Source organism: Eleutherodactylus coqui, chromosome 4, assembly GCF_035609145.1.
Source record: "Eleutherodactylus coqui strain aEleCoq1 chromosome 4, aEleCoq1.hap1, whole genome shotgun sequence".
NCBI lineage: Eukaryota > Metazoa > Chordata > Amphibia > Anura > Eleutherodactylidae > Eleutherodactylus > Eleutherodactylus coqui.
Genome location: NC_089840.1, coordinates 48460950 through 48487793, shown reverse-complemented (window position 1 = coordinate 48487793; position 26844 = coordinate 48460950). Strand labels below are relative to the sequence as shown.

The 26844-nt window shown below is 46.2% G+C and overlaps 1 protein-coding gene across 4 annotated transcripts in view; it reads right to left on the bottom strand.

The window, feature by feature from the left end:
• The window catches only part of LOC136625299 (nectin-1-like), a 70206-nt gene that overhangs the window by 28359 nt on the left and 15003 nt on the right, over nucleotides 1-26844 (bottom strand). For all 4 annotated transcript variants that reach the window (XM_066599386.1, XM_066599387.1, XM_066599388.1 and 1 more), the window contains exons 5-6: nucleotides 5027-5184; nucleotides 10-100 (exon numbers count right to left, since the gene is read on the bottom strand). In XM_066599386.1, the coding sequence (XP_066455483.1) occupies nucleotides 10-100; nucleotides 5027-5184 (249 nt within the window). The remainder of the gene's footprint in view (nucleotides 1-9; nucleotides 101-5026; nucleotides 5185-26844) is intronic.

Sequence of the window (26844 nt, the reverse complement as noted above, 5' to 3'; positions counted from 1 at the left end):
GATACATACCTGTCTATGATGATATAAGCTACAAACAGGATCGCCAAAAGAGCGACAAAGATGATGCTAATGATGGATCCAGTCAGAGTACGAGAGGAACCTAGAATAGGAAAGAAAACCAACAGCACTAGTAAGAAGCTAGGACTCATGTATATGGCAAGTCCGAATACAGCAACCCTCTACAGCAGCACTTGAAGTGGCTATGAACACACAAACGCACTGTGAGGCAGGGGAAAGCTCTTAGCACGTGTCAAATGTATCCATAAGCCCCCATTTAAGCAGTAGAGGACAAAAAGAACATTCTGTTGGCCTTTATTGGGCTGCTATACATGGGTACACCCAGGGGCGTAACTATAGGGGATGCAGAGGATGTGGTTGCACCCGGGCCCAGGAGCGTTAGGGGGCCCATAAGGCCTCTCCTCTTCTCCATATAGGGAATGCAAGTACTATGAATAAAGCATTACAGTTGGGGGCCACGTTACAGGTTTTGCATTGGGGCCCAAAAGCTTCAAGTTACACCTCTGGGTAGACCTTTTCTTTTTTTCTGCTGTATGAAGTAGCATAGTGTGCTGCACTATTCCATACAGAGACATGCAGTAAAAAATACATATTGTTGGATAACCACCAATGACCTGCCGGAAGTGAATGGAGAGGTGGCCGCGCTTCTGTAGCTCCCATAGGAGGGGAATAGAGAGCCACACACAAGCCAAGCTGGACATAACAGTCGCCTCAGCAGATGTGATGGGAGTCAGGGGACCCCTATTCAGGTGCCAGAGGAAGGACCCATTTCACTTTAAGTTGAGAATACCCCTTTAAATCAAAAAGGTGTCCTTCTTTTACTTTTTTGTCTGTTTTGATATATCCTAAGATAAGTGGCGCAAGTTGATCAGCTTTGGAAACATTTTTTTGCATTACGTTGTCAAGCGTTGCGAGTAACACAAGAACTTTTCTTTTGTAAAGGTTTTACTTAATTTTGCACTTGTGACTGAGCACGGCAGGGTCAGAGGGGCGAAGGCCTTCACCCTTGAATGAATTTCACTAGAGAACTTTCCTGTACAGCAAAGAGAATCAAAGGAACATATAATGAGCTCTCTGAGGGATGACGCCATCACACATGATTGTTCTCAGTAAGAAACAAGATAAGCTTGGTAGATGGAATACCTTTTAATAGCCAACAAGAAGTGATGATAACATTGCATTCTCTCGAAACACTTTAGCAGGGTTGCCAACCTGAATTTTTTTTCTTATCCAACCCAAACATCATACTGAATGTATCTAAAGTAGATACTGATAGGATCTCATTACCAGCATTTACTGGGAGCTGATAATTACAGTCACATGGATGCAGCAATTATTAACATTACTGCTTCATCATGACAACTCAATTTGCAGCATTGTAATACATTGTAGTTAAAAGGGTTTTCCAAGGAAATACTATTGATGATCTATCCTCAGAATCAGGCTTTGGCTGGCAAATTGTAGGCTTGGGGGTAAGCAGACAGCAGTGGCCCGTACATTGCAGTCCACACTCAGGGTATGTTCACACGGCAGAATGGGACGCACAATTTTCTGCCCAATGGCCTAGCCCACCCCTGCTCAGGATAGGTCGTCTATAGCGGATAGTCTGGGGTCCGCTGTTCAGGGCCCCGGTCAATCAGATGATCAGGTGCCTATTGTCAATGCTGCAACACACAGGGGTATAGAGCAGAAGCTGCTGCTCCAACCTGTTTGTAGTGGGCAGCACTGATAACTGCAGGCGCAGCGCTCATGCATTTTAATTGGAGCTATGCTTGCAATTACAAGCACCAGCCACTCACAGAGGTTGGAGCTATCCACTTCCATTCCATACCCCTTTTTTGCTGTAGCGCTGACAGCGGGTGTCCGATCAGCTGATCGACCGGAGTTCTGAGCAGCGGACCCCAGCTGATCAACTATTGATGAAATATCCCAAGTATAGTCCAAAGAAACTTTCAAAAGAAAGCATCATGGGAGCAGAAGTGGCATCACCTGACCAGTGGCACTGCTGCACTCAATAGAGACTGCCGAGTGAAGGAAGTGCTAATTGGGCGAACAATTTGGAGGTGAGGAGGAGCACTGTGGCTGCTTACATCAGCTGTGGAAAAGCAGTCAATTCCGCATCGATGATGTAAATTTTTGTCTTTTGCGGAAATGCTGCAGATTTTGTCACGGAGAATCCACAGTATTTCTGCTAAATGTTAACATACCCTAATAGAGGAATAAAAGCTGGGTTCTTTAAATGCATCCAGGATACTGTCTTTGAAAGATTTCCTGGACTATGCTCTACCTGTGGAGTCCAGGTTGTAGTGACTAGAGTAGTGGAAGAAAAAAAAAAGGTGGTGGGGCAACCCCAGTAATATATGGAGATATAAAGAGAGCTATAGAATAGGGAATTATATCCTCCTTTTGGAAGGTGGTAGGCTAAAGATTAGTTCCAGAGACATAGTGGAAGGGTCTCTAAATAAAGAAGATGCAGCTCACCCCCAGTGATGTTATAATCAGCTGGGTAAACATTTTAACCATACAAATGTAGTGGCCCAGAGTTAATGGGGTCCCCTCCAAAATGTTCTATGTTTGTCTCATGTCAGTGTCTTGTTTGTAGAGTGCATCAGATGTGTGTGTATTGTATAGCTGTAGAAACAAAAAAGGGTTAATGTCTGGTATGTCCTGTCCGCAAAATGTATCTTTTTGTATGATGCTTGATATATGTGTTTGCAAGAATGCAATGCAAGGAGAAGAAAGTGAATGAGAGGTGGAGAGTAGTGGAGTCAGGAGAGAGACAGAGAGAGAGAGAGGCTGTCAGGTCGGTCTGTGTGTGGAGTATGGAGGAGACAGAGCGATTGCCCAATGCTCAGCCTGGGCCTGTTTAACCTAGGAATCCTCTGTACTACTGCCAAGTACTAAGAAAGGGACTGCTAGCAAGCGCGAGAAATGTGAGTGACTGGCAGGAGAGGGAAAGACAGTTACCGGGAGGGTTAATGCCTAAAGAGAACAGACTGTAGAGATATGAATACCCTGTGAATTCTCCCTGCATCACCATTGTAAGAATTGTTGGACTGTTTTCATTTACACATGTTTAAGTAAATGAGCAGAAGAGAATGTTCCGGGTTCCTGTTCAGAAAAGTGTAATTTGTGCGTGGACTACTTTATTTCCTGGAATTGACATTGGGGGATCCACCACAAAGGATGGAATGTTGACGTCACGAGTGACAGGTTGGACTACAGGTAACCATGGTTACTGTTCCTGTGATCTCTCCCAGCAGTATTGAGGTCAGGTCCCAAGCTACCCTTAGGGAGGAGACAGTAGAGCTCCATAACAAGGTTATCTCTCTACCCCGCTGTCTCCTCGGCTGAGGGCCTGCTCCTCGGACCCTGCACAAACAAACAAACAAACCAAAAAAACACTATCTTTCTTATGTGGCACGACCTTTTCCTCAAACATTTAAAAAGGAGTGTTTTACTTCACAATCCTGAGAATAAGTCAAATAGTATTTACTTAGAAACCCGTTTAAGTTATCATAACACATTTAATGCCATATTAACATTTGCTACATCTGTAATTACCGGCTCAAGTATCACCAATCTCAGAAAAATCACGGATGCATCTATTTTTTTTTTTAAGGTACCCTGGAAAAACGTACCCTATTTTTACTATCCAGGAATTTGTGGACAGTTGGCAACCATAATCTGAGATCATCAAGCATGGTATAACAAAATATCTGAAAAGGGAAATGGTACAATGCCTCAGCAGCACCATGTATTAGAAGGCAGCTTTCCTACAAGTCAATGTCTGTCCTTCTAACAGGCCTTATAACATGACTAGCAATATAAGGGAAAGCCAGATGTTCCCCAAAAGGAAAAAATAACCAAGTACAGACAGGTTGTATTGAGGTTTTTGCCCCTCATCAGTGTAGAGTACGTTTCTGTCTTGTTAGATGAGAGGCCTATGATCTGGAGTCGGTGGGTTATAGTATCTCCTTGTGGAGACCACCTAGGTGGTGTGAGGAGACTTACAAGGCCACGCATGCTCCTCTGGGAAACTGCATGTCATTTTAAGTCTCCTCATGCCTTCTAGATGTTCATAAGTAGAAATAGTAACCCTTCCAACCAACGAAGATATCTGAATACACGCATATATACGTACCCCACAAGTGTCCCTATTTATGACCCAAGTCCCTCTTTGGCCCTTAAATATCCATCTTTTTGATCTAGGAATATGCTTTCATTAATAAACCCATCATATTGCTCCAAAACCATCTGTATGGTTCCTACCTGCATATTAGACCCCAATTTGCAGGTTATTCCATCATATGGTTCAATCTGGATCATAAAAATTTCTACATTCAATGCTTTTTGGGATATTTAAATTAAGTATTAAGTATTCAGGGGTAAAAACATGGATGTAAAAATGGATCCGTCACAGAATGAACCATAAGTGTCCCTCTTTCACCACCCAAAAAGTTAGGAGCTATGTATAACATAGTAACAAACTTTTATTTTTATTTGTAGCCAAAGGTGGCTTTACATGGGATGACTAAGCACTTCACAGCGTCCCAACAACTATCACTTCTGTGCTTTCGCACAATGGAAGCAGAAGGCGCCAGAGATCTCATCTGGCCAGCTGCCTCTATTCACTGAACAGGCATTCGCTGAAATATCAACTGCCTGTTTATACTGAGCGAGAAGTTACTCGCTTGTCGCTTTGTTTCAGTGACTACTGAGCAATTTCTCGCTCGATACCCTGTTGGGTCCTGTGCTTACATGGGACAACTATCACTGGAAATCAGCCAATAGTTATCCTGCGTAAAAACCACCTTAAAACATTGTGTTTACAGGCTTTGCTTTTTTTTGTATCCATGGCTGCTGATAATCATCCCTACATAAGTGAATGCTGCTGTAGCCGCTCATGACGTAATCATCAATATCCCTAATGGATACATAACATGATGAAATGCAATTAGCTGGACTGAGCACACATAATCCAATATCAGATACATCCTGTACTTACTTTTTAATGACATGTAAATATATCCTTGGCTTACTCCCACGTCATTGGCTGCTTCACAAACGTATAATCCATCGGTTTGTTCACCTGTGAGGTTCAGAGTCGCTGATGTCTCCTGGTCCCTAGTCAACGGAAGGGTTTCACTTCTATTGTTGTGTATCCTATAACAAAAACATCACTTTTTAAAAGGGAATGTCTCCTGGATGTAATGCGAGGGTCATTCGTTAGATTTCAATTTATAGAAGAATATTGTTTTGTTTTATAAGAGGAAGGCTATAGGTATTTTTTTACATTTTATTTTTAAGAACTTCCTTAAGGCGGCCATGTTGGACACAGCCCTTCCTTCCCACATTGGGCATTTACGCAGCTCGATTATAAGGCAAGTACGATCTTTTGCTCAATCATTGAACAGTGTAAAAGAGCAGCTGATGGTTGAGCCTACACTTGTTCGCAGCCCAATTGGCTCATTTATACATAAGCATAAGAATGTTTGCAGGTACACTGTGCATCTCCTCAAATCGACAGGGAGATGTGCAGCTGATCAAGGACAGCTCTATGGGGATGAACAATCCTTCGTCCCTTAACAATCCAAATTTTGGATTCAGGGTTTCCTAGGGGGTTTTCTCTTTCTGACATTATACAATGGCGCCATCTGCTGGCTAGAGCCAGTACTGCGGTATGGGACATGCTGGAGAGGTCCCTGACAACAGAGTGGCTAGTAATATATAGTAAAAATACCCTGCCGGGCGTTTTCCGACATCGGAGCTGTACAGCCTTCAATCAGAATTTCTGAAGATGTCAGACAGTGGATTGGAAAGGGTTAATAGAGTCTGAATCAGACGGTGTAAAGGTCTGATAGATGAGAACTGCTGTTATTTACTGGCACTTGTCTACTGGAGAAAATTGCAATGTGCTTTGTAATACATTGCTATACTGAAGTATAGTAGTACATTGGAAAAACGATAAAATATGGTGCTATTCAAGTGCCCTAGTGGAGAAAGAATAAAAAAAAAACAAAAAACCACACACACACACAAAAAAAACCACCTTTCCCCATTTACTATGCAAGAAAAATAAAAACATACGTGGTATCGCTGCATTCGTAATGACCCAGAGAAAAAAGTTAATACATTATTTAACCTGCATAGTGCACTATGAAAAAAAAATAGCTGTTTTCACCTTTTTTTTGTCATTTTGTCTATTGCGTCTGACAAAAAAAATAGAATAGTAAGTGAATAAAATGCCGCTTGTATCAATGAATGGTACCATTAAAAAGTAGAACTCAACCCCCCCCCCCCCCCACCCCCTAAGAAAAATACAACCTAAGGGCAGCTTCAGACGACTGTATATCAGCTGGGTTAAGTTCTGCGACTTAACTTCCCCCCCGTCCCAACCCTCTCCCATTGTAAATAGTGTCGAGGCATGGAGAGGGGGGTGGGAGCTCAGTGCACTGCTCCCGGCTCTTCCAGCCTCCTCCCCCTGCAGAGAAGAACACCGTATATCGGCCGAGTGTGAAAACGGGTGCAGATCCGCCCGTGTTTCTGCACAATAAGATGGCGACTCTCTGCATGACCGGCTTCATTGTCGGCCATGTGTTCTTTCTTCCGGCCGGTGCCCCGAGTCGTCCGCACCTGCAGTGCAGCGGTCTTATCGTACAGAAACACGGGCAGATCGGCGCCCATGTGACTGAGCCCTTACACAGCACCATTGACAAAAAAAAAAGATAAAAATGTTAGGGGTATTTAAACACAAAACTAAAGTTGTTGTTTTTTTAAGCATGAAAAAGTTGCAGAAAAAACCTGTATCAATTTGGTATTGATGTAATCACACTGGCCTGCAGAATCAATTTAACATACCATTTACACTGCTTGATGAAAGCTGTTAAAATAAAACATCTGCCAGAATTGAGGATTTTGTTAGTCTTGCATAGTATAGTATAGGGGCGAGGGACGGGAACATTATCCTCCCACTATATAAGGCATTTGTCAGCCCTCACATGGAATACTGCACATAGTTTTCGTCAGCGCTGCTCAGGAAAGATGTTACAGTGCTTGAGGGGGTCCAAAGAAGGGCAACTAAACTAATACATGGAATGACGGGACTGGAATACCCAGAGAGGCATCCAAATTGGGATTATTTACCCTGGAAAAAAGGCGGCTAAGGGGCGACCAAATAGCTGTATAAATACATGAGGGGACAATACAAGGATCTCTCCCATGATCTGTTTATACCCAGGACTGGAACGGTAACAAGAGGACATCTGCTACGTCTAGAAGAAAGCAGGTTTCAACACCAACACAGAAGGGGGTTCTTTACTGTAAAAGCAGTGAGACTGTGGAATGCTCTGCCTGAGGATGTGGTGATGGCAAAATCCATAGAGGAGTTTAAGATGGGACAAGACTAGAGATGAGCGAACACCAAAATGTTCGGGTGTTCGTTATTCGGAACGAACTTCCCGCGATGTTCGAGGGTTCGTTTCGAACAACGAACCCCATTGAAGTCAATGGGCGACCAGAGCATTTTTGTATTTCGCCGATGCTCGCTAAGGTTTTCATGTGTGAAAATCTGGGCAATTCAAGAAAGTGATGGGAACGACACAGCAACGGATAGGGCAGGCGAGGGGCTACATGTTGGGCTGCATCTCAAGTTCACAGGTCCCACTATTAAGCCACAATACCGGCAAGAGTGGGCCCCCCCCCCCCCTCCCAACAACTTTTACTTCTGAAAAGCCCTCATTAGCATGGCATACCTTTGCTAAGCACCACACTACCTCCAACAAAGCACAATCACTGCCTGCATGACACTCCACTGACACTTCTCCTGGGTTACATGCTGCCCAACCGCCCCCCCTCCCCCCCACAGCGCACACCAAAGTGTCCCTGGGCAGCCTTCAGCTGCCCTCATGCCACACCACGCTCATGTCTATTTAGAATTGCGTCTGCCATGACGAGGGACCGCAGGCACACACTGCAGAGGTTGGCACGGCTAGGCAGCGACCCTCTTTAAAAGTGGCGGAGCGATAGCCCACAATGCTGTACAGAAGCAATGAGAAATAGAATCCTGTGCCACCGCCATCAGGAGCTGCACACGTGGGCATAGCAATGGGGAACCTATGTGCCACACACTATTCATTCTGTCAAGGTGTCTGCATGCCCCAGTCAGACCGGGCTTTTTAATTCATAGACACAGGCAGGTACAACTCCCTATTGTGAAGTCCCTGTCGACCCACAGCATGGGTGGCTCCCTGGAACCCCCCGGCGGTACATAAAAATATCCCATTGCATTGCCCAACACAGCTGAGGTAGTAATGTCGTGCTTAATGCAGGTGGGCTTCGGCCCACACTGCATGCCCCAGTCTGACTGGGGTTCTTTATAAGTGTACAGATGTAGTAAAAACTCCGTGTGCACCTACAGCATGGGTGGGTGCCAGGAAGCCACCGGCGGTACATAGAAATATCCCATTGCATTGCCCAACACAGCTGAGGTAGTAATGTCGTGCGTAATACAGGTGGGCTTCGGCCCACACTGCATGCCCCAGTCAGACTGGGGTTCTTTAGAAGTGGACACATGTATTAAAAACTCTGTGTGCACCTACAGCATGGGTGGCTCCCTGGAACCCACCGGCGGTACACAAAAATATCCCATTGCATTGCCCAACACAGCTGAGTAACGTCAGCTGTAATGCAGGTGGGCTAAAAATTAATTTGATTACACTGTAGGCGAGGGCCCACAAAAATTGCTGTATCAACAGTACTAATGTACATCCCAAAAATTGGCCATGGCCAGCCAAGAGGGCAGATGAAACCCATTAATCGCTTTGGTTAATGTGGCTTAAGTGGTAACTAGGCCTGGAGGCAGCCCAGTGTAACGAAAAATTGGTTCAAGTTAAAGTTCCAACGCTTTTAAGCGCATTGAAACTTATAAAAATTGTTCAGAAAAATTATTTGAGTGAGCCTTGTGGCCCTAAGAAAAATTGCCCGTTCAGCGTGATTACGTGAGGTTTCAGGAGGAGGAGCAGGAGGAGGAGGAGGAATATTAGACACAGATTGATGAAGCAGAAATGTCCCCGTTTTGGATGGTGAGAGAGAACGTAGCTTCCATCCGCGGGTGCAGCCTACGTATTGCTTACGTATCGCTGCTGTCCGCTGGTGGAGAAGAGAAGTCTGGCGAAATCCAGCCTTTGTTCATCTTGATGAGTGTTAGCCTGTCGGCACTGTCGGTTGACAAGCGGCTACGCTTATCTGTGATGATTCCCCCAGCCGCACTAAACACCCTCTCCGACAAGACGCTAGCCGCAGGACAAGCAAGCACCTCCAGGGCATACAGCGCTAGTTCAGGCCACGTGTCCAGCTTCGACACCCAGTAGTTGTAGGGGGCAGAGGCGTCACCAAGGATGGTCGTGTGATCCGCTACGTACTCCCTCACCATCCTTTTACAGTGCTCCCGCCGACTCAGCCGTGACTGGGGAGCGGTGACACAGTCTTGGTGGGGAGCCATAAAGCTGGCCAGGCCCTTAAAGACTGTTGCACTGCCTGGGATGTACATGCTGCTCGATCTACGCACATCCCCTGCTACCTTGCCCTCGGTACTGCGCCTTCTGCCACTAGCGCTGTCGGCTGGGAATTTTACCATCAGCTTGTCCGCAAGGGTCCTGTGGTATAGCAACACTCTCTAACCCCTTTCCTCTTTGGGAATCAGAGTGGGCAGGTTCTCCTTATACCGTGGATCGAGCAGTGTGTACACCCAGTAATCCGTCGTGGCCAGAATGCGTGCAACGCGAGGGTCACGAGAAAGGCATCCTAACATGAAGTCAGCCATGTGTGCCAGGGTACCTGTACGCAACACATGGCTGTCTTCACTAGGAAGATCACTTTCAGGATCCTCCTCCTCCTCCTCCTCAGGCCATACACGCTGAAAGGATGACAGGCAATCAGCCGGTGTACCGTCAGCAGCGGCCCAAGCTGTCTCTTCCCCCTCCTCCTCATCCTCCTCATGCTCCTCCTCCTCCTCCTGTACGCGCTGAGAAATAGACAGGATGGTGCCCTGACTATCCAGCGGCATACTGTCTTCCCCCGCCCCCGTTTCCGAGCGCAAAGCAGCTGCCTTTATGGTTTGCAGGGAATTTCTCAAGATGCATAGCAGAGGAATGGTGACGCTAATGATTGTAGCATCGCCGCTCACCACCTGGGTAGACTCCTCAAAATTACCAAGGACATGGCAGATGTCTGCCAACCAGGCCCACTCTTCTGAAAGGAATTGAGGAGGCTGACTCCCACTGCGCCGCCCATGTTGGAGTTGGTATTGGACTATAGCTCTACGTTGTTCATAGAGCCTGGCCAACATGTGGAGCGTAGAGTTCCACCGTGTGGGCACGTCGCACAGCAGTCGGTGCACTGGCAGCTTAAAGTGATGTTGCAGGGTGCGCAGGGTGGCAGCGTCCGTGTGGGACTTGCGGAAATGTGCGCAGAGGCGGCGCGCCTTTACGAGCAGGTCTGACAAGCGTGGGTAGCTTTTCAGAAAGCGCTGAACCACCAAATTAAAGACGTGGGCCAGGCATGGCACGTGCGTGAGGCTGCCGAGCTGCAGAGCCGCCACCAGGTTACGGCCGTTGTCACACACGACCATGCCCGGTTGGAGGCTCAGCGGCGTAAGCCAGCGGTCGGTCTGCTGTGTCAGACCCTGCAGCAGTTCGTGGGCCGTGTGCCTCTTATCGCCTAAGCTGAGTAGTTTCAGCACGGCCTGCTGACGCTTGCCCACCGCTGTGCTGCCACACCGCGCGACACCGACTGCTGGCGACATGCTGCTGCTAACACATCTTGATTGCGAGACAGAGGAGGAGGAGGAGGAGGAGGAGGGTGCTTTAGTGGAGGAAGCATACACCTCCGCAGATACCACCACCGAGCTGGGGCCCGCAATTCTGGGGGTGGGTAGGACATGAGCGGTCCCAGGCTCTGACTCTGTCCCAGCCTCCACTAAATTCACCCAATGTGCCGTCAGGGAGATGTAGTGGCCCTGCCCGCCTGTGCTTGTCCACGTGTCCGTAGTTAAGTGGACCGTGGCAGTAACCGCGTTGGTGAGGGCGCGTACAATGTTGCGGGAGACGTGGTCGTGCAGGGCTGGGACGGCACATCGGGAAAAGTAGTGGCGACTGGGAACTGAGTAGCGCGGGGCCGCCGCCTCCATGATACTTTTGAAGGACTCCGTTTCCACAACCCTATACGGCAGCATCTCAAGGCTGATGAATTTTGCTATGCGGACGGTTAACGTTTGAGCGTGCGGGTGCGTGGCGGCGTACTTGCGCTTGCGCTCCAACAGTTGCGCAAGCGACGGCTGGACGGTGCGCTGAACTACACTGCTGGATGGGGCCGAGGACAGCGGAGGTGAGGGTGTGGGTGCAGGCCAGGAGACGGTAGTGCCTGTGTCCTGAGAGGGGGGTTGCATCTCAGTGGCAGGTTGGGGCACAGGGGGAGAGGCAGGGGTGCAAACCGGAGGCGCTGAACGGCCTTCGTCCCACCTTGCGGGGTGCTTGGCCATCATATGTCTGCGCATGGTGGTGGTGGTGAGGCTGTTGGTGTTGGCTCCCCGGCTGAGCTTTGCGCGACAAAGGTTGCACACCACTGTTCGTCGGTCGTCAGGCGTCTCTGTGAAAAACTGCCAGACCTTAGAGCACCTCGGCCTCTGCAGGGTGGCATGGCGCGAGGGGGCGCTTTGGGAAACACTTGGTGGATTATTCGGTCTAGCCCTGTCTCTACCCCTGGCCACCGCACTGCCTCTTGCAACCTGCCCTGCTGATGCCCTTGACTCCCCCTCTGAAGACCTGTCCTCCTGAGTAAGCGTTGCACACCAGGTGGGGTCAGTCACCTCATCGTCCTGCTGCTCTTCCTCCGAATCCTCTGTGCGCTGCTCCCTCGGACTTACTGCCCTTACTACTACCTCACTGCAAGACAACTGTGTCTGATCGTCATCGTCCTCCTCACCCACAGAAAGTTGTTGAGACAGTTGGCGGAAGTCCCCAGCCTCTTCCCCCAGACCCCGGGAACTTTCGAATGGTTGGGCATCAGTGACGATAAACTCCTCTGGTGGGAGAGGAACCGCTGCTGCCCAATCTAAGCAGGGGCCCGAGAACAGTTCCTGGGAGTGTTCCCGCTCCTGAGCAGGTGTTATTGTAGTGGAGTGAGGAGGCTGGGAGGAAGGAGGAGCAGCAGACAGAGGATTCGGATTGGCAGCAGTGGACGGCGCAGAACTGCGGGTAGACGATAGGTTGCTCGAAGCACTTTCTGCCATCCAGGACAGGACCTGCTCACACTGCTCATTTTCTAATAACCGTCTCCCGCGTGGACCCATTAATTGGGCGATGAATGTGGGGACACCAGAAACGTGCCTCTCTCCTAATCGCGCAGCAGTCGGCTGCGACACACCTGGATCAGGAGCTTGGCCTGTGCCCACACCCTGACTTGGCCCTCCGCGTCCTCGGCCGCGTCCACGTCCTCTAGGCCTACCCCTACCCCTCAGCATGCTGTATTACCAGTGATTTGATTTCACAGGCAGCTAATAAATTGGCGCAAGACTGCAGGCCAAATATAATTTTTTCCCTTTTTTGAAAACGAAAGGCCCCACTGCCTCTAGTGAATGAATAATCTAAGTTTAATAACTGTGCTGTTTTCCTGCTAATGTGTCACAGAACGTGAGGGTAGCAGAGTTATTAACTGTGGCAGAGCAGGTATTTTTTTTCCCAATTAAGGTAAGCAAATGGCGAAGCCAGGAGTAAAACGTAGCTGGGTGCGTCTGATTTTTACAGGTTGCACACGCAGCCGACACGTGTCCACCGGCGTTAGGACGGACAGAGGCAGGACAAATAGAATTATTTTCCGTTTTTTTGCACCAAAAGGCAGCACTGCGTATATTCTATGAACATGAGAAGTTTAATAACTGTGCTGTTTTCCTGCTAATGTGTCACAGAACGTGAGGGTAGCAGAGTTATTAACTGTGGCAGAGCAGGTATTTTTTTTCCCAATTAAGGAAAGCAAATGGCGAAGCCAGGAGTAAAACGTAGCTGGGTGCGTCTGATTTTTACAGGTTGCAGACGCAGCCGACACGTGTCCACCGGCGTTAGGACGGACAGAGGCAGGACAAATAGAATTATTTTCCGTTTTTTTGCACCAAAAGGCAGCACTGCGTATATTCTATGAACATGAGAAGTTTAATAACTGTGCTGTTTTCCTGCTAATGTGTCACAGAACGTGAGGGTAGCAGAGTTATTAACTGTGGCAGAGCAGGTATTTTTTTTCCCAATTAAGGAAAGCAAATGGCAAAGCCAGGAGTAAAATGTAGCTGGGTGCGTCTGATTTTTACAGGTTGCACACGCAGCCGACACGTGTCCACCGGCGTTAGGACGGACAGAGGCAGGACAAATAGAATTATTTTCCGTTTTTTTGCACCAAAAGGCAGCACTGCGTATATTCAATGAATAATAACTGTGTTGTGGCCCTGCCTATACAATTCTTTCCCTGCAGTATCAATGGAGGGTGCAATGGTCTGCAGAGGCGATTTTGAGAAGCAAAAAAAATGCAGCACAGCTAACAGCAGCCTGGACAGTACTGCACACGGATAAATATGGCCCTAGAAAGGACCGTTGAGGTTCTTGAAGGCTACACTCACTCCTAACACTCTCCCTGCCTATGCAGCACTTCTGTCCCTAATGCCGGGTGCAACGCTCTGCAGAGCCGATTTTGAGAAGAAAAAAAATTGCCACTGCTAACAGCAGCCAACACACAGCTATCAGTGGCCCTAATAAGGACCTTTGGGGGTCTTGAAGCCTACACTAACTACCAATTCTTTCCCTACAGCAGCTCCGGTACAAACAGCACTGTCCCTCATCTAACTCACACGGCATCTGAGGCGAGCCGCGGGAGGGGCCGACTTTTATGTTCGGGTGACACCTGATCTTCCCAGCCACTCACAGCAGGGGGGTGGTATAGGGCTTGAACGTCACAGGGGGAAGTTGTAATGCCTTCCCTGTCTTTCAATTGGCCAGAAAAGCGCGCTAACGTCTCAGGGAAGGAAGTGAAAGTAACCAGAACACCGCATGGTGTTCGTTACGAATAACGAACATCCCGAACACCCTAATATTCGCACGAATATCAAGCTCGGAAGAACACGTTCGCTCATCTCTAGACAAGACGTCTTTCTAGAGCGCTATGATATTACAGCATATAGACATTAGGTGACCAGCGGGGTTGTTGATCTCAAATGTTGATCCAGGGATTACTTGACTGTCATTATGGTGTCAGGAATTACTTTTTCCCTCCAAATGAGCTAAATTGTCTAGTTTTTTTTTTTTTGCCTTCCTCTGATCCAGCAAGGGTGGGAAAGGGGGGTTGAACCAGGCTGAACTAAATGGACATGGTCACATGTTCTTTCTTCCGGCGCTGCAGAGAGACGTCCGTCCTGAAGTGCAGCCATCTTCTTCCTGCAGTAACACGGGCGCCAATGCACCCGTGTGACTAAGCCCTTATAGAGCCCCACTGATGGAAACATAAAAGTGCTATGGCTCTTGGAATGTGGCAACACAAAAGCAAACCTTAAAACAAAAACAAACAAAATGTTTGTGTACAAAGATAGCAAAAACATAAAAAAAACCTTAGAAACTTGATATCACCGGAACCGTGCCGACCCACAGAGTGTTATCACATTATTTATTTTGCACACTGAATGCCTTAAGAATGAAATCCAAAAAGACAACAACAAAAAAAGGCAGAATTTCTTCCCCCCCCCCCCCCCCTTAAAAAAATTAAATAAAAGAGGTATACAGGACATTACATGTACCCAGAAATAATTCCATTAAAAAAAATGCAATTTGCCCTGCAAAAACAAGCCCTCATATGTCTGTATTAACAGAAAATTTGTGGGGGAAAAAAAGTTATGGGTCCAAGAATGTGACAAGTTGATCATTAAGTTGCAAACAGGCTTTGTCACTAAGGGGTTAATGAGGACTCTTCAGCAGACATGTCTAAGCTTTGAGGAGATCACATTCTTTGCAGCCAGCCACTTCTTGCATAAACAGATGAAGCAGCAAGATAATCATGTAGGATTCTATCAAACGGAAAAACACATTCACATGATCAACATCAGCATTAGGGTGTGTTTACTTCAGTTTTGTTACATTTTTTGACAAAAAGGTCTCATGTAAGTGAATTTTATCAAGCCTGGAGGATAGGCTTTATTAGCTGTGTAGTGGTCCAGAGTTGGGGCCCCTCCAGCACTGAACCGGTTTGTGTTTTATGTCACTGTTGAGAGTGGTGTATGGTGCAGGGTTATCTGTATTAACACAAAGCAGGGCATGAAAGAGTTAGGCCTCATGTCCACGGGGTTAAAATCCGCAGCGTTTCTCCTCACGCGGATCCGCGCCCCATAGGGATGCATTGGACACCTGCAGGTAGTTAAATACCTGCGGATGTCATTTTTCCCTTCAGGCGCGGATCCGTGTGCGGGAAAAAAAAAATGGACATGCTCCATTTTAGTGCGGGTCTCCCGCGGGGATGGCTCCCACAGGCTTCTATTGAAGCCTATGGAAGCCGTCCGGATCCACGGAACACCCGTACCATAATTAAGCTCACCTGTCCTGGACGCTGCAGGTCTCCCTTCTGTTGCGGACGGATCTTCTTTCTTCGGCCCGGCGGATGTGCCCGGCGCATGCGCGTGCCAAGCACATCCGCCTGGCCATAGAAAGAAGATCCGGCCGCGACAGAGGGGAGACACACAGCATCCAGGACAGGTGAGTTTATTCTTATATTCAGGCTTCATGTCCCCGGGAAAGGAGGGACCCGCTGCGGATTCTGCATGGAGAATCCGCGGCGGGCCTGATTGTCCCCGTGGACATGAGGCCTAAATGTCTGGAGTTGTATCAATCTAGTCTAGTTATGTGTATTGTCTGTCCTAACTGCTGTATGCAAGTGCTGTGTAGTGTGTCAGGTGTTAGGGGGAGGAGCTAGGGAGAGAAGAAGAGACAGGGGTTGATAGAGAGAAGTGAAGTGGAGAGAATGGAGATGGAAGAGAGAAGGGCAGCTCCTGTCGGGGCTGAGCCTGGACGATGTCTCTTCTCATGGGAAGTTCATCCCCTCTAGGGATAGAAATGCAAGAAACACAGGGAAGGAGTTGGTGTGAGAATACAATACCGCCCGTTCCCGCACTGAACTGCAGCTTAAAGAAACCAGTGAGGAAGCTGATTGTCGTTAGTAGCAGAAAGAAACGTGTATGAAAGAATCGTTATGTGTAGTAGAGTTTGCCTCGAGGGAAGTGTGCATCACATAACAGCGACTGAGGATGTGTGTGCGCCTTAGGAGAAGAACTGTACTTTAGTTTGAATGAGTCAGGGAATGTAAATTCTAGGTTTATTCTGAAGCACTGTATGCTGTACTTTGCCAAGCTCAGGTGAACTGTTTATAATTGCAAATAACCAAGTTAACCATGAGTAAAAGGAAACTGCCTGCCCCTGGTTTTGAAAAGCATTTTGTTGTGGACTAATCTTTATTCTGGGTGGGTAATTAGTCACTTATTCAGGGGCACTGGCGTCACGATGACAAACATGTAGGCTGTTTTGATAACCAAGATAGATCTCCTTTTTTTTACCCCGGCGCATGGCTCGGCTAGGCTATCCTTTGGCCATCTTGGAAAAAGGGAGACAGTAGAGCCACCGTGAACTGTCTGCCAAAATATACCCCACCATCCCCGTAGCTGAAGGCCTGGTTGCCTGCTGCTGCAGCTGCATCTCTTCTTTCCTCAGTATACTGGGCTGTGAGTACGATTACATGATAAAAATGTTCCACTTCATCGAATATGGAAAATCCATGCACCAGATACTATTGCGTTCGGGCAGGCCATGGAAACAATGATCTCCACAGATGCAACCCAAATATGAGCTGGCTGGCAAGGATTAGGACAGGGGGACGTGCATTCACACTGAACACCATAACAAAGTGAACTGTAAACCAGACTTTCGAGCAGACATCCAACAACAACTAACAAAATGCCAAAACACCCACCTAGAATACCAACATGTATAAGCAGATGAAATAGCTAAAGTACGTATGAGGTATTGGTTCATATTGTGGCCAAGATACTTAAGCTCAAAAGCCCACAGCAAGGATTCTCATTGTCTCGCGAGTCCCTACTTTAACAAGATAACTTATTGTTCTCAATAGGGAAGGCCCCACACTGGAACCGAGATGCCTGGCTCACCCTAGATGGTAAGAGAAAGGATATCATTCACATGCATCAGCATCAGACATGGGAAATATATATACACTGAACAGGACTGTTCACACCACATGTCTGGTCACCTAAACAGACACTGAACACATTTCTGTTAACACCAACAAACAGACCAAAACCTCAATCAGAAAATTCATGCATACAGATATTAAACAATTAGTAGTCTAAGTGTCCTTACACCAAGGGGAAAGAGCAAAAGCCACCTGACAACACCCATGACATTGAATGTCTGGAGGCCGTACCTATCAAAGGGGAAGGGAGAGAGGGCTTGCATAAGATGCAGATGGGGAATACAGGTGTCTAGACTATCCTCAGGGAGGCTGAGAGAAACACTTCAGACTAAACCTGCATAACACCCAGATCTGAGTGGGAATAAAATAAAAGATGAATAAATGACCAGCATCCTCTAGTAAGAGGGGCTAGTATTTATGTGCAGCAGACCAGTGGCAATTGGCTGGCTGGAGAACTCCACACCATCACCCAGCTAAATCAACCTGCAGCAGTGTGCTCTGGGAAACTCATAGAACTATAGGTTCCAGGAACACAGCGTGACAGATACATTGTCTGGTCGGGCACTGTTAATTGGGCAAATTTCTTTCGCACTGCTAAGGGAGGCATTCTCTGGAACTTCTCTGTTAGACACTGTCAATTGGGATGCACTTTGACTTCAAAAGGTTTATGGGGGCACTTTCTATCACCTTATTTTTCTCTATAGGCAATATTTGATGGAAGATGTTTCATAATTTCCCTACATGCCATTCTCAGAAGTTAAAAAAAAACTATGCACTAAACTTAATATAGCTCTTATAATTAAAAGAAGACATTAATCTTAAGGGAATCTGTCTCCAGGATTACCGAATTGGGACCATATGACTCCACCACATGATACAAACGCTCGATTAACATACAGGGTACATCTAACTAAAAGGAGGCAGAGCCCTCCATGGAAGCTGAATCACGGCTCTGTTCCAAATATGACCATCTGCATCTGCTTTGTATAATTAAACCAGTTAACAAAGCAGCTCTGTAAAGGGCGCATACTTGTTTTGGTGAAGTTCGGATATAATCTCTGGATATGAATATGTATCACTAGCTTTACAGTAATCCACACAGAACGGTCTTGTTCTAAATAAAACCTTTTCCAGTACATGACTGTAGAGCGCAGATTTAGATGAATAATCATCCCCCTGGTTGCTCCATAGTCAGCTGATGAGGCTCAATGTTTTTGTCTCTTAGACAAGTTATTTGATGGGATTTTAAATCATTTGGTATTGAGACAGACTGTACACAAGGTACTGCAATGTCGCCCTAGAACCATGGAGGCAAACCTATGGCACACATGCCAGAGGGGGCACGCAGAGCCCTCTCTGTTGGCATGCACGCCGACAGCTGCTCACCACTATAGTTGTTACCGGATGGTAATCATTCAGTGGCGCTATTAGCGGCGCTGATCTCTGGTGCACACTCTGATGTCAGTGTATGCACCCGGGATCATCCTCCCCTGACCTCTCCTCCTTGGTTCCACAGGAGGGGAGGAGAAGGGAGAAAGCATTCTGGGTGCATACACTTCCGACAGTATGTGTACCCACAGCAAAACAAGAAGAGGAAGAGCGCCACTTAGACTACAAGGAGGAGGCAAGTGTATGGGTTGAGGGGGGAACGGGGGAGGGGCTCTATTACTACGGGGGCCACTGCTAGCACTGGGGCCAGTGGGAGGACACTGGTCATAGTGATCACTATTACTGCTGAGGTCACTGCCAGGGGAGAGGGGGGGGTCACCTGTACTACAGAGGCCACAGCGGTGGTGGTGGGGAGATAGTCACCAGTACTACAGAGGCCAATACGGGGGTCACTTACTACAGAGGCGGTCACATATCCGCAGCTAATTCATACTATGCGGCTCACCTCCTTCAAAGGCTTGCCACTTTCAGCGCTCCCTGACTTCCGGTTCCCAGCGGCTTGGTCAGGTGCGGCACTGCTGGTCAGGTGAGGCCACAATAGGCTTCTGAGAACCAGAAGCCGGGGAGCCCTGACAGCAGGAAGCCTCCGGAGGTGGTGAGAGGGATCACCGCATAATATGAAAACAGCTGCGGTTACAGGGCTGATTTCCAGTCAAAATCCACACCAATGGTACTCCAGGGCTCCAGCTAGGAAAAAACTGAGGGCGTTCTTCCCTGTCTATTTTGAAGCGTCCCTGCTCTTTTTATAACGACGCAGGTAAAAATCATATGTCATGATAAGCCCCCTGCCATGTGGGCACTTCGCGATAAATAAATGGGTTTTGGATTGAATTCTGGGCACTCAATCTCCAAAAGGTTCGCAATCACTGCCCTAGTTATATTTATGGACAGGTTTGAAACCCAGTATGTGTATGTTCATTTGGCATTTGCATTACATATACAAATTACTATTAAAACTCTATAGTGCTTCATTTTCCCTGGTGGTGGCACTCTGGAGAAAATTGAACACTTGCTGCAGGGTTCCCCACAGATTACAGCTCATTGCTAGGAGTTCTAGTGTGGTCCATTTATCATCCAAGGACCCTTCAAACAAACAAAAAAAAAAGATTGTTCAAAGTAGACTATTCCTTTTATCATAATTTGCAGATACTAATGTGCAACCATATGAAGTATATTGAACATTAAGCTGCACACTACTTACAGGACAGTCAAGCCTCAAAAATTGGGTTCAGAGACACCTGAAATGTGTTCTTGAAGATGTTGCAGATGTGTTCTGTCAGAAGCAACAGAGGAGTTTTGGTGCAATGTGGTGAAAGAATTTGGAAGACTAATTTAACTTTCTCAATTGTCTTGGTGCTGTAGAGTAGATTTGTTTATTCAGGTTCCCCATACTACATGAATTGCTGTTTGTGCCACTAGCCATAGATTCCAATAGTCAGCTGATTTGTGGGTATGGACAGCATTATAAAATAGTAAAGTATTTGAAATTGTAATCCATGTGGTCTGCAAAGCATAGGTGGATACATGCAGGATGGGAGAAATGGTAATCCATGCAAGGATTAATCTAGAAAGGACAGTAGCAAGTATAATTCAAGCTTCCCTATTCATAGAAAAGGGCTAGCAAAAAGGTTGGGATGAGTTGTGACTTTTTGTGTAAAATTAAAAAAAAAGAAAAAGAGCAGACTAAGGCTGCATTCAGACGACCATATATAGGCTGGGTTTTCACGCCCGGTGGGACAGGGGCGGGGCTAACTTCTGGGAATTAGCTCCGCCTCCGTACCGGCTCTCCTAATTGAAAATAGTGCAGGGGGGTGGAGAGGAGGCAGAGAGGGGGCGGGAGCTCAAAGCACTGCTCCCTGCTCTTCCAGCCTCCTCCCCCTGCAGAGAGAGACGCCGTATATCGGCTGGGCTTGAAAACCCAGCCGATATACAGTCGTCTGAATGCGTCCTTAGACTGGCCCACAAAGTACCAGGTGAATCCCCCGATGGGCCCTGAACCAGGGTGGGCCCCGGCCTCCTCCCCCCACCTTCCCCCTGGCCTCCAGAATTCATTTTACTGGTGGGCGCTCCAGTCGAACACTAGTCAAGAGCAAAACCTGACTTCTCCAAGCTCTATCTCACTCTTTGGGTTTCAATAAAAAAAGACAAGTGGTTATGGGCCATAACTAAACTGTCTCCCCTCCCAGAGTTGTGCTCCCCTCAGTGTATCTGAGGAAGAGGCATTAAGCCTCGAAACACGTCATACTCACTAGATTTCAATAAAAGAGAAAAGTTAGGTTTTACTCTCGGCTCAGGAGTTTATTTCATACAAAAACTTGTGCCTCATCCCAGCCTTTTTCCTTGTGTTGTAACACCACTCTGTGTTAGCAGTACCTCTGCCATCAACATCCGTTTTATCACTCAGCCACCACCAAAAAGCACAAAATCATTGCAGCTCATTGCTCAAGACCTCTTGGAGGTGCTCCACCTTTTTCCAACCACTGTACTGCCCATGGAGAAGACAATGTAGTCCATGAAAAACTTGGTTGTCCAATGTTTCTTTGGAACTTGCATTATTCGAAAGGTGGTTGGGAGAGCTATAGGAAATAAAGAGCAGAATAAGAATGAGAGAGAACATTCTAAGGAAGAGGAGCAGCATGTGAGAAGTCTTGTATACTGCAGTGGAAAGTGGTTAGCACAGATGAAGACAACAGTAGATCTTTACCAGAGAAAAATGTAAATTAGGCACCTAAAGAGAGATTAGAGAAGACAGACAGATACAGCTTTACAGAGTACCATGAATGACGGGGTAAATAGTTTAAACCAAATTCTGGATTGATTCCTCCTCTATTATATGATGTCAGGAACGGCTGTCTAAATCACCGACACAAATTATACCACTTATGGACAGGGTGTACCACTGAGAGACCAATTTGTGATACTGAGCTAATGTTGACTAATGTAACAAATCCCATGAGCAAAAATATGTTCCAAAACTAACGATCGTACAAAATGTCAGTCCAACTTATTAAAGATCTCACATCTGGCAAACTCCTTAGTGTTTCATACTGTATGTGTCTTGTGATTTATTACCGATGATGCATCTAGAGTTGGTCACCAGGTTTAAGACTGCCCATACAGATAGCAGTAATGCGATGCACAACAATAGCACATTCTTTTACTATGGTTTGCAATGTGGTTTTTGACTGCATGACTTGTGTATGTGAAGGACAGGTTTTCAATGTGCTTCATCCGTAGACGACGCACAGCAAAAAAAAAATAGGAATTGTGGCTTACTGGTAATCATGATAGCATTACTTGACCTGTGCAGGGACAGGAAGACAGAGGTTAAATGGTTCCCCCTTCCCACTCCGGTATTTATCAAATTACTATACCAGATTGGTGGAAGTTATTTATTAGACTAAAATAAATCTATATATCGTTACTTGACGTAGAACAGAATTCACATTTTCCACTTTATCTAATCATTACAGCACAAGAGAGAGGAGAGTATAAATTCAGGGAGGTCCACAGCTTGTGGAACCTTGTGTCGAAAGTTCATGTCATTACTGGTTTAATGCCCAGTCTGTAGTTTCTCTGCCACAAGTTAAACCCTAGGCTTCTCAAAGGAGGATTTCTTTTTAAAGTTTTTCTTGTCAGGTTCTGGACCAAACCATACTTTCCTTAGAAGGGAAATGAACTCAACTTATTTTTGGACATCCAATTCCCTAACCAGGATTTTCGCCAGAATGTTGTTCCAGCATTACTAAAACAGCACTAAATGCTTGAAATATGACCAATTCTGCACAGGCATTCGCAAACAAGCCCCACAGCAACTATTGGGAGGAATATATTCTAAAATATCCTCAATTGGAATTTATTCAAAAAGGCTATTAGGCAAAGCCATATCATAAGAGGCTATTGCGGCATCGAGATGGAGGCCAGCCATTGCGGGTGAGACCATGGGGCTTTCAAGATGCTTGTTACGGGTAACTCTGTGATCTCTCCCCAACAATGGCGTAACGTGACCCAGCTCGGCCACGTGCTATGCAAAATAGACAGATTTAAACTATGGTAATTAGTCTTAACGGTGTTATCACGTGACGCCAGTACCCCTGTTCAAGCAAACGGTTGCTTGTTGTTAAATAAGAGTCCACAGACTAAGATCCCTGGAGTACACTCCAGATACGATTGGTTAACACAAAACTCTTGCCTTTTCCTGCTTGCTAGTTAATTTTTCTGACTTGTCATAGCAGGAACTGTTACTCTGAGCTTCAGTCCCCGGAGAAGGAAATATCCCATGGCAAATGATAGGTCCAAGGCTATGCGCAGGCAGTAGCTAAAGAAAGCTTCAGCCTCCTGCTGACATGTCCTCCTCTAGACTCCGCCTCCCAACTTCTTCTAAGCTCCCACAATGCCACACACAACAAACAAGTTAGATACTTGTCAGACAGATTTTGCCACTACAAAGCTTGTTAACACTTCCATAGATCAACACAAGTACACACAAGACCCCCCAACTCTGGGCGAATAGACTATTAGGCCACAAGGCTACAGGGTCATAAGGCCATAAGCCATAAAGGCCAAACTATAAGGCAGCTAACATAGTAACATCATATGCAAGGTCAAAAAAAAGACAGCCATATGTCCATCCATTTTGGCCTATTACCCCCCACCCCCCAATGTTAATCCAGAGGAAGGGAAAAAGGGGGAGGTAGAGACAATTTTTCCCATTTATGGGGAAAAAAAATTCCTTCCTAAATCCAATCTGGCAATCGTAATAATCCCTAGATTACCAACCCTTCTGAAGTTAAAGATTATAACATACTCTATCGTATTGCTCAAGAAAGGCGTCCAGGCCCCTCTTGAACATTTTTAATTGAATTTGCCATCACCACGTCCTCAGGCAGAGAGTTCCATAGTCTCACTGCTCTTACAGTAAAGAACCCCCTTCTATGTCAGTGTAGAAACCTTCTTTCTTCTAGAGATGGAGGATGTCCCCTTGTTACATTTCTGGGTACAAACAAATCATGTGGGAGATCTCTGTATTGCCCCCTGATATATTGATACATAGTTATTAGGTCGGCCCTCAGATGTCTTTTTTGCAAACAAAATAACCCCAATTTCAATAACCTCTCTGGGTATTGCAGTCCACCCATTCCATTTATTACTTTAGTTGCCCGCTTTTGTACCCGGTCAAGCTCCAATAAGTCCTTCTTGAGTATTGGTGCCCAAAACTGTATACAATATTCCATGTCAGGTCTGACTAGGGACTTGTAAAGTTCATAAAAGGATAATAGGCCATGGAGGCCATATAGCATAAGGGCTATATGGCCATAAACCAAGAACATAAAGGGTTATTAGGCTGTAAGGCCATACCGTAATGGCTATAAGGCAAACATTTATCAGACTTTAAAGCAAAGCCTTCTGTACTTTCGCCTGGGGTTGAAAGCACAGAATGCCATCAACCCCAGGCAAAGGCAAAAAGGTCCTTAGCTTGGGTTTTAAGCGCACACAGAAACATAATTTCTCCATTTATGTAGGGCTGAGGAAAGAGGCAGAATTCAATCCCTTTGGCTTCATTCATACAAACGCATTTATGGCAAGCAAACCAGAAGGTCATATGCTACAAGATGGTTTTCAAGTGAGCCTAACCAGATATACATGGAGCAGACTAATGAAGCGGCTGCAGTATTTGTAAGTCATTGGACTTCTTCCCATCTGATAGCTCCAGCTTAGTAAATGTCCGATTGTGTGCTGGAGAAAACCTGCACCTGTCGTCTGTTATCAGGTTTAAACGAGCAACAGGTGCGAGATAAGCGATTAAGGAGTCTCTCACAACATAAGATGTACATCCATAATGCATGCTTTGGGGTTAGATTTGGGCGTCTAACTTTCCCTAACCAAAGAAAACTGCTCTAGCACACAGTGCAAAGTAACATTGTTTCATCTCCAATTCCATCTGCATTCACAGGCGGACTGCAGGGCTCCCAGCCATGGTCTGTCCACTGACTACTGCACACCACTCGGGAGAAGAAAGCAGCGGACTATTCAGCGCTAGACTTGAATATTGGCACCAGTTTTGGGGAGTCTAGCTCAGCTCTGCTATCTGTCACAGAGGCGCAGCCCCCTTTTGCTAGATCAACAATAATCTTTCATATATGTTGCCCAGGAAGACCACTGATGGTTTGCTGGGTCTCCGCATTGCCTTCACAGCCGCCCATGGAGCTGCTGAGGCAAGCCAAGCCTTTACTGTTCCCTAGTTGCAGGCTAAATGGAGTCCACCGCCCTGTTCCCTGACAGAAGGGAAAATAAGGTTTATGACAACTTGGGGATTGTTAGCTCATCGGATCGCCAACTTTCCTCCACCAGATGGTTGGTCGCACCTCAGTAACCTACACCCAGAACAGAATTAGTGGTAAAACTCAGGAAGTCCATTTATTTTGGTAGCAAAGCAGACAACAAAAAGCAACAACATTTGTACAGCTGTTATAGTCACAGTACACACATTTAAGATAAATCCCTGGCTGTTTGACCACTAAAGCCTGGTTTTGAGCAAAATAGATTTTTTTGAGAAAAATTTGAGCGATAATCGTTGTGTAGTTTTTTACAGCGCAAGGTGATTGCTCAAATGTTGAGCAATCACCTTGCGCTCCAATTGGGGGATGCAGAAGACAAGCGGGGATGCTTGTTTTCTGCATCCAGCTGTTCTCTGCTCAGAGCGCCCGGTTGTTATACAGCCGAGTAGTCAGAGCAAGGTATGGAGAACACATTTGGACTGCTCTGCGAAAATCGTTGTGTCTAAAAGGGCCTTTATTAGTCCTTATGATACTGGATTTTAATTAAAACCTGTCCCCTCTTGGAGATAAGCAAGAAGAAACGTGAGGTTTCCACTCTACAGGAAATATAAGGGTCAAAGCATAGTTCCAAATTCTTGACATCCTCTAATAGACCCTAGCGAGTCTGAGGATGTTCTACCCTAGTCTTTTCTGAAGATTGTCCTTATTGATCGAGGCGGCAGCAGTACTGAAGACCTGCTTGAGGTCCTAATTCACTGTGTGAATTGCAAGTCACTAAGAAGCTAATTCACAGGAGCAGGTAAGTCTATAGTAATAACTTAGGCCCTTCACAGTTATAGACTAAAATAATAATTTTTATTGAGATCCTTTTTTAAAAAACATAAATGGGCTATAAAGACTCACAAAACATAAATACAAAGGGATGTAACATTACCCCTTCCACACAACAATTCGTATGGTCAAGAGATCCCAATGAATTATAAGTAATGGGAATATCCCATAAATTGGCAGATAGTACATATGATCGAATGCGTATGATCAGAAAGTAGATAGATCCATATAGTTATGACTCAAGACCCCTTGATACAGTCCGAGAAATAAATAAAGGTGGGGTGGGCGGGGGTGAAGGGCGGGAGGATGGGGGGGGCACGAGTGGCGAGCTCATATTACGGCTCGATTTGGGTTCTCTTGACAAATAGTGCATGTGATCAGATATAAATGATCAAGGAATAGATAGACCCATACAGTTAGACCCAGATCTCTATAGGGTGGTATGAGACACAGGGATGAGTCTAGTAGTACGAGCTCAAATTCTGGCTCAATTCGGGCTCGACGCGTTTCCCCACAATTGCGTGGTTCATCAGGAGCAGAGCCTGCATTGGGCTTTTTACTTATGTAAAGATACACGCTTATATGTTGTGTGACACGTAGATGTCGTTTTTCTAATAGTCTAATGATTTATCAACCTCTGATAATGAATAGGCTTTTGCATATGATATGCAGAGTTTCCGGCGTTCTTTCTCTGAGTTTAACTACAGAGAGCAAAGAGAAACTGGATATATTCTCTTTTTCTGGATCTTAGATGAAATAGCGTATCTATAGATTTGTGAGACGGCGACCAGTTGCTGAACGCGTGATGGCGGTTACCTAACTGAGATACCAGGATGTGCAAAAGACAGCAATTGTGTCTTTAGGGCTCATAACAAATCTAAAAGATTTTAGGACTCAAGACCATCAATATTGGCTATCAAAACCAATATATGCACCACCAAAAGGAGTAAATTCTTATGGGGCAACAGTCTAACAGATGTAT